This window comes from Helicoverpa armigera, chromosome 9 (assembly GCF_030705265.1).
Source record: "Helicoverpa armigera isolate CAAS_96S chromosome 9, ASM3070526v1, whole genome shotgun sequence".
NCBI classification, from domain to species: Eukaryota; Metazoa; Arthropoda; class Insecta; order Lepidoptera; family Noctuidae; genus Helicoverpa; species Helicoverpa armigera.
The window spans coordinates 4,884,670-4,896,522 of NC_087128.1; the positions used below are offsets into that span (position 1 = coordinate 4,884,670).

An 11,853-nucleotide genomic window follows, 5' to 3' on the forward strand; every position below is an offset into this window, starting at 1 on the left:
AAGTTCTTAGAATATACTATTAGAAACTGCATCTAATAGGCATAGGTATCTCTACTTACCTGAATGTTTCTTTTTACTTTGATTCCAGTTGGAATGGTAAACACACCAGGATGCCACATACCAATAGCTATGGTCGATTATGAGAAACACGTTAGTAACACTACAAATAACAAGAACGAAATGTGTGGTAAACGAGCCGTATTTATACGAAAATATGACAAGGATAAAGTAATAGTTCGAATCAAATCTGCAGTTCTGAAGAAATATTCCAAGCTTAAAATACATAGTGTACATACTCAGTGTTGTTACAAGTTTATTATTGACACTGTCTATTATGTCCGTCCAATTTTAGTGTATGTATCTCTATGTATCAAATCCGATTATATTATAATTCAGGCATTCAGCCTTATTCCTTTCGAATTAATATGTACTCCCCCGTCACCCGTTGGCAGTACCTAGACATAAATTCGAAAGTATCTCTGTATAAATCTCTAATACTGTATGGCATACTTTCAAGTCATCGGAGTTGATCGCCATTCAAATTAACCCTGTATAATATACAACCCTGTTAATAAAAACTCATAAAAGTGCTCGTAACGAGCAGATTGATATTATAATTTTTCATGACCGTTTCAGGTACAGCAATTGCACAGATTTCAGAGACGAGGAAATCATAACTTTGAAATCTGATTTCATAAATGTTATGTGCTACGAGCTTGATATAAACGGTACGTCACATGTGATCTACGAAGATGTATACGCTTTCACTAAGAAAATTGAATATTCCAAACCCAATGAGAAAAATTGTAGGATCAAATTCAATGTTCTCATACTGGGAATGGATGCTATGTCATTGCCTCGAGTCGTGAAAACTATGCCCAGAACAATAGCTTACTTGAAAGACGATAACTGGCTCGGATTTAGGGGATATCACAAGGTATTCATTGTGCTTGTTACCTAATTACTTTTGAAATAAATAACTTGTCTCTTATATTTGTTACGGCTAAAGCCCGAAGTGCGGCTAGCTACGGCTAGGTGTAACCGGCGATATGCGGCTAAACTTTGTTGTATCCTTTTATCTTCGGTTAGAACTAGGTGTGGGAGTAATCTCAAAACAGAGACAAAATGCTTAACTGCATCGAACACCTAGCTCTAATTCACGACAAATAAGCTAGGTACACCTTTCTTTGGCCCCAGGTGTGCGGCTGCACCTACGTGTATGTATCCTTATCGATATCGATAACGGCGACCCATGACAAATTCACCTCGTAGCCGCTATAATGAAGGCTACACCTAGTTCTAACTGAAAATAAAAGGATATAACTAAAGTTAGTCACATATGACTAGTTACACCAAGTTGTAGCAGCACTTCCGAATATAGCCGTATCATATCTAAACAATTGATTTGCGCAGATTGGGGATAATTCCTTGCCGAACATATTGGCACTATTGACGGGAAAAAATATGACTTCAATCATAGAACAATGTTTTGCATCAATGGATGACTGTAACTACCTTTTAATTTGGAGTGCATTTAAGGACGCTGGTTACGTAACAGCCTATGGGGAAGAAAACCTAAAATTAGCGAACACATTCACTAAAGAGTACAAATTTCTTAAGAATCCTACCGATCACTACATGCAACCGTTTTATCTAACAGATGAACGAAATCCCAGAAACAGATCATTATGCACTGGAAAAATATCGTCGGGACAACAACTCTTAGATTATGCTAGAGATTTCGCTAGTACCTATAGGAGAGATTCATTCTTTGGTTTCTTTTGGTTAAATTCGTTTAGTTACGACGAGAAAAGTCGACCAGAAGACGCAGACAAACTAATTGAGAATTTCTTGAATCAATTAACTTACACGGGTATTATGACGAATACTTTTGTAATCTTTTTAAGTGACCATGGTCTCCGGTTTGGTAGGAGTCGTCTTAAAGCAGAAAGTTACTACGACGATCGTATGCCTATGAATTTTATGTGGGTGCCATTACTTTTTAAGGGAAAGCATCCTTATGAACTCAGAGCAATGGCGATAAACCAGTACAAGCTAGCAACACCTTACGATCTTTATAGTACCCTCCAAGATATCAAGAAAATATCTTTGTGTAGCAATTCTACTGACCCAGCACCTGAAGGTTGCCCGAATTGCCACTCCTTGTTTGAAGTTATTGACAGTAATCGTACATGCCAGGACGCGGCCATCAACGAGAAGTGGTGTAGCTGCCACAAGCTATTCCCCCTACCTATTCAAGATCCTATAGGAATAAAAAGTGTAAACGCGGTCGTGAGTTACATGAAAAGTATGGCGATGACAATCGAGACACAAAAATGTTGGAGTTGTGCACTTCCTTCTCTAAAAAAAGTTGAACGAATAAATTTTTATTACGATGAAGGTAAAGTAAACATTTATTATGTTGTGGCACTCACTATATCACCAGGTAACGGAACATACGAAGCAACTGTGTTGCGGAAAAATGGATACACTGTTATTGGGCCACTTAGCTTTATCTCATACTATAGAGGTTTAGGAAAATGTGCATTAAATCGCAGAGATCGCCTGTTCTGTGTCTGTCAGCAACAACAATGCTAATACTTTGAAACTTGCGACACTCACTCCTATACTCTGTTTCAGTGAGAGAAGAATTGATATTCTTGGTTCATCGGTTATAGATAAATCAATGTATTTTAAATAAGAAGTGTTCAATATAAAATTGGTATGATAAAATCTGCACTTGTTTCATTTTGGTGTTTTGGTCCAAAAGTACCAACGAAGTCAGACGACGAAATTACTAACGAAAATAATTATCAAAGAGCAGTGGCAAGTCACGCAATCACAGACTTCTAAACAGACATTCAAAATAAAAACAATTAGGTAGGTAGGTACAGACAAACATGTGTAACCTGATTGGTCCTGCTTGTTATCACTGATCACCCAGTCTTCATGAAACCTAAGTTCCAACTGAAGAAATTCCATTGGCTTGTTATATTATCGCATAAAACCAAACAGTTCTAATATGAAGGACATCGTAAACCATTTGTAGACGCATAATAAACTTTAATTAAACAATTAGAATAAACCGCAATTTTGAAGCAGTAATAAAATACACCGTGCAATACCTAGTTACGACCATGTGATAAAACGACGTATTGAAACAAGGCGGTTGTTTTAAATATGAAATGTGAAATATTTTAACGAAAAAATATTTAAGATTTTAACCAAGTGCATCTTCTCTCTATAACGACATACTTACTCGTAGTAAGTAAAACCAGTGGACCTACCTTGGAGGTAAGAATGGCTTAGCCGTAGAATAGGGACTGTCAATTCTTTACGATCTAGATTAAGACGATACTTCACACGAGGCATAAGAACTTACCCAAAATGATTCTTGCTAAACTGCTAGCAAAATTACCATATAGGTAACAACCGGCTTTTTGATAAACCTGGATTACAGACAGCTAAGGCTGTTAGTGGCCTTAGGCTAGCCGCACACACTCAATAATATTGTCAATAAAGTACGTATTGTCAATAATATTGTGTGTGTGCGGCCTGTATTGCGGTATTGTTCAATAATATTGTAGATTATCCAGAAATTCAGATTTTTTCACGTCAATATCGGGGGGAGGCAGGGGTATTGACAATCATATTGACGTGTGCGGGCGTGTTATTTGTTCAAAATGAAAGACGAAAACAGTATCCAAAGCGAAAATATATAAAATCGCCCCCTTGTTCCTCCACACTCGAACAAATCAGCAGTGGTCAGCGACTCGCTGACTCGAACTATCTCGAACGGGATCTCGAACGGTATCTCTTCATATGATGCATCGGGATTGATCCCGAAAAATTACACGAGATCTCGCGAGATAGGGATCCCGCGGGATCGGGATTGCATTCCCTAATTGATACTGTTGATGATAGTACCCTTACAGAAAAACACTAGGTATTTGTCAGTGTTTATTAAAACATAGGAAACTCAATAATTGTAGTTCAATTATTAGATTAAAGTGATTTAACTCAGCTTTTTTTCTCATCCAGTCCTTAATCCATCGTTTCTTTCTTGATTGCCTTTTTTAGTTAGTAAAATTAATAAATACTCAATGCAACGACTTTTTTCTTTCTTTCCATTATGTTCAACGTGCGCACATGAATCTAGCTGCGGAGCGACTGAGTCAGATTGTACCATGAAAAATTGACAACAATATTGTGTAGTGTGCGAGGATCATTTTATTGATGAAGATTTTGTCAATCTCGCATTGACAATATTATTGAGTGTGTGCGGCTAGCCTTAGTATTACACCCCAATTAAAATTTCTAGTTACCTACGGTATCTACCTATTCAATTTAATTTTAGACCATGCTGCCAATTAATAAAACAAATAAATACTTGATCTTCTTGGCAATCCAAAGAAAGTGGCCCAGATTCTGCATAATAGCGATACTTCTATTTGCCACGATGGTATTCATACCGACATACTTTGGCGTAAGGAAGATATTACGACTGAAAATAAATCTTCCAGCAAGAACATTGGGAAAGCTCGAAAAAGACGGTGAGTTAAGCTTATAAATAAATAAGCATTTTTCATTTAACAATACGTGTGCGATTTTATGCAAACTAAGCATTTCTTTTTCTAACAGATAAGGTTGACTTTAGAAGTCAAGGTGAGTTTTTCATTTTCATAACATAAGACGATATGGTGTAGGTACCTACCTATACAGAGAGTATACAGAGTTTAAAAATCAGGTATGCAACTAATGATAACAAATTAACACAAATTTGAAATAGGGATCTGTTTCTGTAGGTAAAAAAGCAAAACATATAGTTCAAACTAATTAAGGTTCAGACGTGAACATTTTCAGAAACTCAAGATTACCTCATCAATACACCCGGGTGCTACATACCAAATTATGCGAAACATTTCAAATACAATGAATCATTCCCAAAATCTTCATACATGTGTAACCCACGCGCCGTTATGGTATACCCGCAAGACAACAATACGATACAATTTCAAATAGACGAGAGACAAATGAAAAAATATAATGACGGCTTGTCTTGGTACCAGTGTTGCTACAAGTTTGTAACGCAATCTGATATACCTGGCCACGAACATGATCAACTGTCGTAAGTCAACATTATTTCCATTATTATCAAGTACTCTGGCCATCCCTAATATTCAAATTCATAACGATTGGCCCCATGCATCCGAGACACCTTACCACCTCATATCCCAAACATTACCTAGCAGGGCACTCAGTGTCCGTGAGACTGTAGGCTGCCCCATGGGCAGGTCAGGTTGCCCTAAGGCAGAGCGATGTTCATAACAGAAAATATAACGATTTCTTAAAAGTTAGACAAAATACCCATTCTGGCTAAATCTCTTAGGTACTTATAGGGAGCGCGAATTATAGCTGTATTGCTAATACTTTCAGGTATACGAAATGCAAGGAATTTAAAAACGGTACAATAATAATGATAGATCAAGAAGTTATTACAGTTACATGTTATGACAAGAAACATTTTGTCATGTATACGGATGCATATATTGTAGTTAAAATAAATTATTCGAGTCCAAAAACCGATATTACTAAAAGTTGGAATGTCCTTATGATAGGCATAGATTCCATGTCTCGAACCAGATTCTTTGATACCATGCCTCGCACCAGCGCATTCATCAAAAAGGAAAAATGGTTGGATTACAAAGGTTATCATATGGTAAGATATTGAAGTTCATTGTTAAAATACACTCAAGATTTTAGTTTAATTGGACGAGGCCGTTAGACAGGTAGATTCCCCAGGTCAGTCGACACGCCAATCAGGCCTGCCCCCACTGTAGGCATGACTGCTTGGTGTGGCGACTTTAGACTTAATCCCAGTCGATAAAAAATTGCAGCTGCCCTGTTATAATTTGGTTTTCTTTCATCAAATGAAACTTTCTCTTTTAGGTTCATCCTGAAACTTCCAAAACTTTACTATCGATACTGACTGGACGCAACATGTCTCTCTCAAGTTGCGCAACTAGCTTATCTGACTGTGTAGACAACTTTATCTGGCAGAAATATAAAGATGCTGGATACAAAACAGCTTTTGGGGAAACCAATTTAGGAATATCTAACACTCTATCTAGTGGGTTCAGATACAGTCCAACTGACCATTTTATGCGACCACTATTCCTCACAGGCGAGAGACACAAAAATCAAATACTGTGTACACAAAAGAAGCCTTCTACAACACATTTACTTGATTATGCGAAACAGTTATTTCGTTATTATAAAAATACCAAGACATTTGGAATGTTCTGGATAAACTCTGACACTTTTACGCTAAATACAATTCCATCACTATTGGATGGACAGTTAGAATACCTGTTTACAGCCCTGAAATATTCTAAAATACTCAGTAATACGTTTGTGATCTTTTTTAGTGACCACGGTAACATGTTTGGTAAAATGCAACTGCCAGTGGGATCTTATTATAACAATAGATTACCAATGTTATTTATTTGGGTACCATTGCAGTTTAGACGTGAAAACTTAAATATACATTTTAATTTGAGAGAAAATCAAGAACGCTTAGTAAGCCCTTATGACCTGTACGTCACACTTGCTGATATACTTGAATTATCGACAAGTGCAGGCGCTAAAACATTGTCAGAGGCATGTCCACTGTGTACAAGTTTGTTTGAAAAAAAGTCGCCTAATACAAGGTGCACCGACTCAGGTATACCAGAATATTGGTGCAGTTGCCATAACATGACAAAAGTGGATGATGTTCAAATGCTTGAAAATAGTGTGACGTATGCTGTGGCCCGAATAAACGACATAGGGAGGTCTGTTAAAACAATTCCTTGTACGTCGTGCGCAAAGTTGAGATTCCCCAGTGTGGTCAGATCACACGTTTACTACATCGGTGCAAAAACATATAATATCGTAGTGATCAAGATGTCACCGAATAGTCTCATATTCGAAGCTGTAGTAGTATATCAAGATAAAGGATACGAGCTTTTATCTCTGCGGTCCTTAGTTCAGTATAATCGTAAGGGAAATTGTGCAGTGAACGCCTCAGATCGTCCGTTTTGTGTATGCCTTCACGATTATGGATTCAATACGAAACCAAAACCTTTTATAATCCAATACGAAAAAGAATAGAGTATGAAACATAGTATTCTAATCATATTCGCGAGGGAATATGACCCAAACCCGTTTAATAAGTAGGCTATATCTAACAATTTTTTTTGAAGTCCTATTAATGTTTTGATAAAATTTGGTGCACTAATTAAAGAACATTGCACAGATTTTTGTAGCACATATGTATATTAAACCATTAAACCTAAGTTAATATTACAATACAAAAATACTTTGTGTATAACTGAGATAGATTATACATAGACCGGTTTAAAACAGGTGCTTGTGTTATTTCATTTACTATTACAACCCTTTCACACGGCAGTCCAGTTTTGCGGGACCGGCTTTTCACTGGATCCTGCAAAAACGGACGCTATGTTCACACGTAGTTCAGTTTTGCAGGATCAATAGTAAAAGGCCGGTCCCGCAAAACGGTGCCGTGTGAACACTGCTATAGAAATACACTCAGCGGCACGGAATCTGGCCCAAGCACATTTGGGCCTTATAAGCATTGTTTAAATGAAAAATTAGAATTTTTATTTTAAAATTTAGTAATTTACTCATTTTCCAAGAGCAAATGACTAACAAACAACAGAATTGTGAGGATATTCATTAAGTTTTATTGAGTTAGATAACAGAGTCCTTTACCGCAATAAGCACCCTAAACTTGTAAATTCAACATTTTTAACAAAAAATAAAGTTATCGAATTTTAATAATGGGTGTTTCTTCCTCTTGATCTGATGACTGCCTGCATACGATCTGGCATGCTCTGGATGATGTTTTTATCTCCTCCTGAGAGATCTCTTCTGAGGCAGCTACCAGCGCGGTTTTCAGTTCACTGAGAGTTCGTGGTGGGTTAGGACTTGCTCGGACCTGTCTTTTGAGCATGTTCCAGACATGTCCTACAGGATTCATGGCTGGGTTTCTTGCAGGTCAGTCCAAGTTTTGAATACCGACCTCGAACAAGTAAACCGTTACGCAAAGAGCTGTGTAAGGTCGAGCATTGTCCTGCATTATACGAAAATCTTCACTTCCTATGAATCCCTGACAGGGTAAAACATGATCTTGAAGGATCTCTTCAATATACCGCACTGTTGTCAGACTACTTTCGACAACCAATAATTCAGTACGGGCTTCTGAACTTATGCCTCGCCAAACCAAGATGGACCCACCATGAAAACTGACTGTTTGCTTGGTAGTGGTGGGAAGAAACCATTCTCCGCGCTTTCTCCATTCACTTTCACGGCCGCCTGGAGCTCTTAAGATGACTCTGCATTCATCGGTCCATAAAATTTTACCCCATTGGTCATGCGTCCAATTTGCATATTTTCTTGCAAACCTAAGTCTGGCTACCCGATAGTGCGGGAGAAGTTCCGGGCCTAGAGCTGGTCTCCAAGCACGCAGATCCCGTTCCTCCATCCTTCTTCTTATTGTGCACTTACGGACGTTGACTTCTCTTGCTGTTTGCAAAGGCTGGCGTATCTCTAACGCGGTGAGAAACCGATTTTTCATTTTTGCACGTACGATAAATCGGTCGTCGTGCGCCGACGAACACCTTACACCCCACTTTTTGGTCTTCTTGTGTAAAGGCCAGTCTGGTCAAACATTTTCTATGCATATCTTTAACTTGTACGCGGTGCACTTAAAGTTTCAACCATCTTCCGCTGTGTACGCCCTTGACGTCTTAGCAACACTACTTGAGCAACTTGAGCTGCAGTAAGGGTAATTTTCAGATCAAATTGTGAAAAAAAGAGAAACAAAAAACGATCACCAACATTTTTTTTTTTTTGGAACGTGCTTAGTACTTCGGCAATTTCTATCTGAATTTAAACTTAACTTTCTGCTTTGTGTTCCAATAACGGAAACTGTTTCTAGTGTTATAAAAGTTAAACAGACACACATTTTTCTGTATTTTAATTAACAATTACGAAAGGACTGACAATATGTCATATGAAATTAGAATTTACAACAGCTATCTGGGCTGATATCTACTTGTGTTTGTTTGGGCCAAATTCCGTGCCGCTGAGTGTATATGTGTCATTAAACGGGATCCCGCTGTTTACTGGACGAAGGATCCAGCTTCCGGTGGCAAAACTGAACTGCACATATCGGCGGGATCAGCAGTTTGGAGGATCCTGCATGCGGTGTGCTCGCGTAAACAATGGCATATAATATCTTTTGCGATCAAACGGGATCCTACAGAAAACGGGATCCTGCAAAAAACTGGACTGCCGTGTGAAAAGACTGTTACTTCATCTGAAAGGACTGTATGTGTATTTATATTAATTATTTTCAATTATAGTTTAACTTTTATGACAACCGTACATTAATTTGTACATACATTATAAAATCATTTGATGATATAATAAAATACTGATTGTTTAATGATACTGGCACAGAAGTCATGGCAATTTATGCATAAATACAAATAATGAGATCAGATCTTCTATTATTTTCAAAATATTATATTAGTCTTTATTAGTCCTAGTCTTTTGAATGTTTAAATTCATATTAATAATAATCTGCATCAAATCATAAATTAAATAATTTTGTTAAAAAATACTTTGCATTTTAATATACCATCTAGTTATGGATACTTTTCTAAGAATATTGATATCCATAAATTGATTGTTTTCAGATCTCTAAGACCAGATTTAAGGTGAAGCTCATAATTTACATTAAAACTAAAAATAAATATTATCTATGTTCACACAACCAACAATTTTGTTAAATTAGGCTATTATATTTTTTATTAAGCTTGGCGATTGTGATTTGTTTGGATATATAACAAACAAAGATAATTGAATCACAGCCAGAGCAGCACCCACTAGGTTTGTCATCTGTAAACAATGAAAATATTTGTTGAAAATGAGCAAATAGAACAATGAAAAAAAGTAAATACACACATTGATATATTTATATTTGAATATGAAAGTTTAATACTTTCCCAAAATATGTCTCAGAAACTTATATTTTTAAAACTATCTCTAATTAATAAACATAGTTTTTAGTACTAGAGATACTAGTTTCATACTGGACTTTCATGCATATTACAGCTAATGCCTGCAGTGTGCATATACCTAGGTTTTACTGGTTATAATTAGGGTTAACTGGTCATATGCGAGAAAACTTAATTGGTTCTTATGTTCTTCCTCTATATACTACCCTTATGAACTCCTTTATGTGTTAGTCTAGATTTAAATAGGTAAATCTTTATGTAGACTTAGTGAGAAATCAGTACCTATATTATGCATGGAAGTCAAAAAGTTAAAAAGGTTTTATTCATACCCATAAAAAGTGGTCATCCTTTATTGTACCATAGAGAAACCACAGCAGAGATACAAAGAAGGACATCAGTATCATAGGAAATGGCAGACATTCCGTGCTCTTTACTCTTAATACATACTGCAGTTTACTCAAAGGGGCTGCTATTGTTATTATGGTAAAGGAACAAGCCAATAGTCCTGAAAATAAATAAAATATTTTTTAATAATATTGTAATCATGTACCTATGTGTACTATAAATAAACAGCATTAGACATCATGTTTGTCAAGTAGTACTTAATAGAGATATTATAGATTAGTCTCAAGTGCTCACCTAATGTATCAAACAGTGCTTGATCATTCACTTCTAAAAAAAAGTAAACTAATATAAGTATCACAAACACAACTGTACCAAAAACTTGTTTTAAAACAGTTGATTTTTTAAATGTATAAATGTAAAATACTGCTGTGTATGATATCATCAACGTTACTCCTATTGTATTGACTAAAACTATTATGTTATCGCGATTTATTATTCCATAGAGAAACCACAGGCAGCCGCTGTAAATATAAATGAGAAAAAATTATTGTTTCAGTTATAAGCGTTGACTTATTGAATAAGTGGCTTTAGGTACTTACCATAGCATTCCGCAAACAAAAGGCAGTGACGAAGTCTCGGCAGTCGTTTTGTTAACAACATATTGTTTGCACACAAGGCTGAAACAGGTGATACAGACTATTTTAAACATTGAAACTAAAATTTATAGCCAGCTACCGTGTTACAAAAAGACATCAGTTTATACTTACGCGCCAGATAAAAACTGCAAAACGGTCGTAATAACAGCAAGACTGCTTACAATATTCTCGAAATCTGATAGTTGCATAGTGCTTGATTAGTTCCTACCGGTTTCTAAAGCTGTTTCATTAATCTATTCATATTAATTCTTCTTAGGATATTTTATTAAATACCGTTGTAATACTTTGCCATCTCTACTTGAAAACGAGTCCAAATCCGCAAACAACCGCTGACCGACAACGTCAACAAAACAAAACGGCAACGGCAGGCAAGCAAAATCAAAATCTGACGCTGACGTCGCTGACGAAAACACTGACATTCTGTCTGACACTGCCATAGACATAATATAGTAATCAGGACTGCGCACTTATACCCAAAAAACGAGCCGAGTGAAACAGTACGGAGGCCGTCTGTCGCTTTCTAATAGGGTGTCTATGAGATTAAGCTATATGAGACAAATCCGAATTTGCTACGATTATTAAACACAGATTGGCATTGAAGTTTTAACTTCCGCAGTTTGTTACCTTAAGATACTAATATAAGCTATTAATAATTAGCGTTAATTAGCAGTATAAAAGCAGTAAGATTCGAAGTGAAGACAGATTTTTTTGTATTTTTGCTTCACATATAGACTGCTGAGCCATTCATTTGCTTTTCTTCATTT

The 11,853-nt window shown here is 36.5% G+C and overlaps 3 protein-coding genes across 3 annotated transcripts; 2 read left to right on the plus strand and 1 right to left on the minus strand.

Moving 5' to 3' along the window:
* Positions 1-90: 90 nt before the first annotated feature.
* Positions 91-5,041, plus strand: LOC110371538 (uncharacterized). The gene is made up of 6 exons (XM_064036280.1): positions 91-327; positions 605-937; positions 1,414-3,294; positions 4,358-4,553; positions 4,642-4,665; positions 4,864-5,041. The coding sequence occupies exons 1-3, from the start codon at positions 94-96 to the stop codon at positions 2,596-2,598; spliced, it is 1,752 nt and encodes a 583-aa protein (XP_063892350.1). The 5' UTR covers positions 91-93; the 3' UTR covers positions 2,599-3,294; positions 4,358-4,553; positions 4,642-4,665; positions 4,864-5,041.
* On the plus strand, positions 4,460-7,152 carry LOC110371532 (uncharacterized). The gene is made up of 5 exons (XM_064036099.1): positions 4,460-4,553; positions 4,642-4,665; positions 5,023-5,128; positions 5,437-5,719; positions 5,950-7,152. Exons 1-5 carry the CDS (start codon positions 4,460-4,462, stop codon positions 7,150-7,152), a joined length of 1,710 nt encoding a protein of 569 aa, XP_063892169.1.
* Positions 7,153-7,296: 144 nt separating this feature from the next.
* LOC110371533 (sugar transporter SWEET1) lies at positions 7,297-11,500 on the minus strand. The gene is made up of 5 exons (XM_021327853.3): positions 11,201-11,500; positions 11,033-11,110; positions 10,728-10,954; positions 10,418-10,593; positions 7,297-9,969 (listed from the first exon to the last, which is right to left on the minus strand). Exons 1-5 carry the CDS (start codon positions 11,275-11,277, stop codon positions 9,862-9,864), a joined length of 666 nt encoding a protein of 221 aa, XP_021183528.1. The 5' UTR covers positions 11,278-11,500; the 3' UTR covers positions 7,297-9,861.
* Positions 11,501-11,853: the final 353 nt, after the last annotated feature.

Excerpts from the sequence above, each read along its gene's own strand:
- LOC110371532 (XM_064036099.1), top strand. The coding sequence starts at position 4,460 with ATGGTATTCATACCGACATACTTTGGCGTAAGGAAGATATTACGACTG. Across the intron at positions 4,554-4,641 it reads GGGAAAGCTCGAAAAAGACG|ATAAGGTTGACTTTAGAAGT; the intron begins GTGAGTTAAGCT and ends TTTTTCTAACAG. Across the intron at positions 5,720-5,949 it reads ATTACAAAGGTTATCATATG|GTTCATCCTGAAACTTCCAA; the intron begins GTAAGATATTGA and ends TTTCTCTTTTAG.
- LOC110371538 (XM_064036280.1), top strand. The coding sequence starts at position 94 with ATGGTAAACACACCAGGATGCCACATACCAATAGCTATGGTCGATTAT. Across the intron at positions 328-604 it reads ACAAGTTTATTATTGACACT|ATTGATATTATAATTTTTCA; the intron begins GTCTATTATGTC and ends CGTAACGAGCAG. Across the intron at positions 938-1,413 it reads GATTTAGGGGATATCACAAG|ATTGGGGATAATTCCTTGCC; the intron begins GTATTCATTGTG and ends TGATTTGCGCAG.
- LOC110371533 (XM_021327853.3), bottom strand. The coding sequence starts at position 11,277 with ATGCAACTATCAGATTTCGAGAATATTGTAAGCAGTCTTGCTGTTATT. Across the intron at positions 10,594-10,727 it reads AGCACTGTTTGATACATTAG|GACTATTGGCTTGTTCCTTT; the intron begins GTGAGCACTTGA and ends ATTTATTTTCAG. Across the intron at positions 9,970-10,417 it reads AGGATGACCACTTTTTATGG|ATGACAAACCTAGTGGGTGC; the intron begins GTATGAATAAAA and ends CATTGTTTACAG.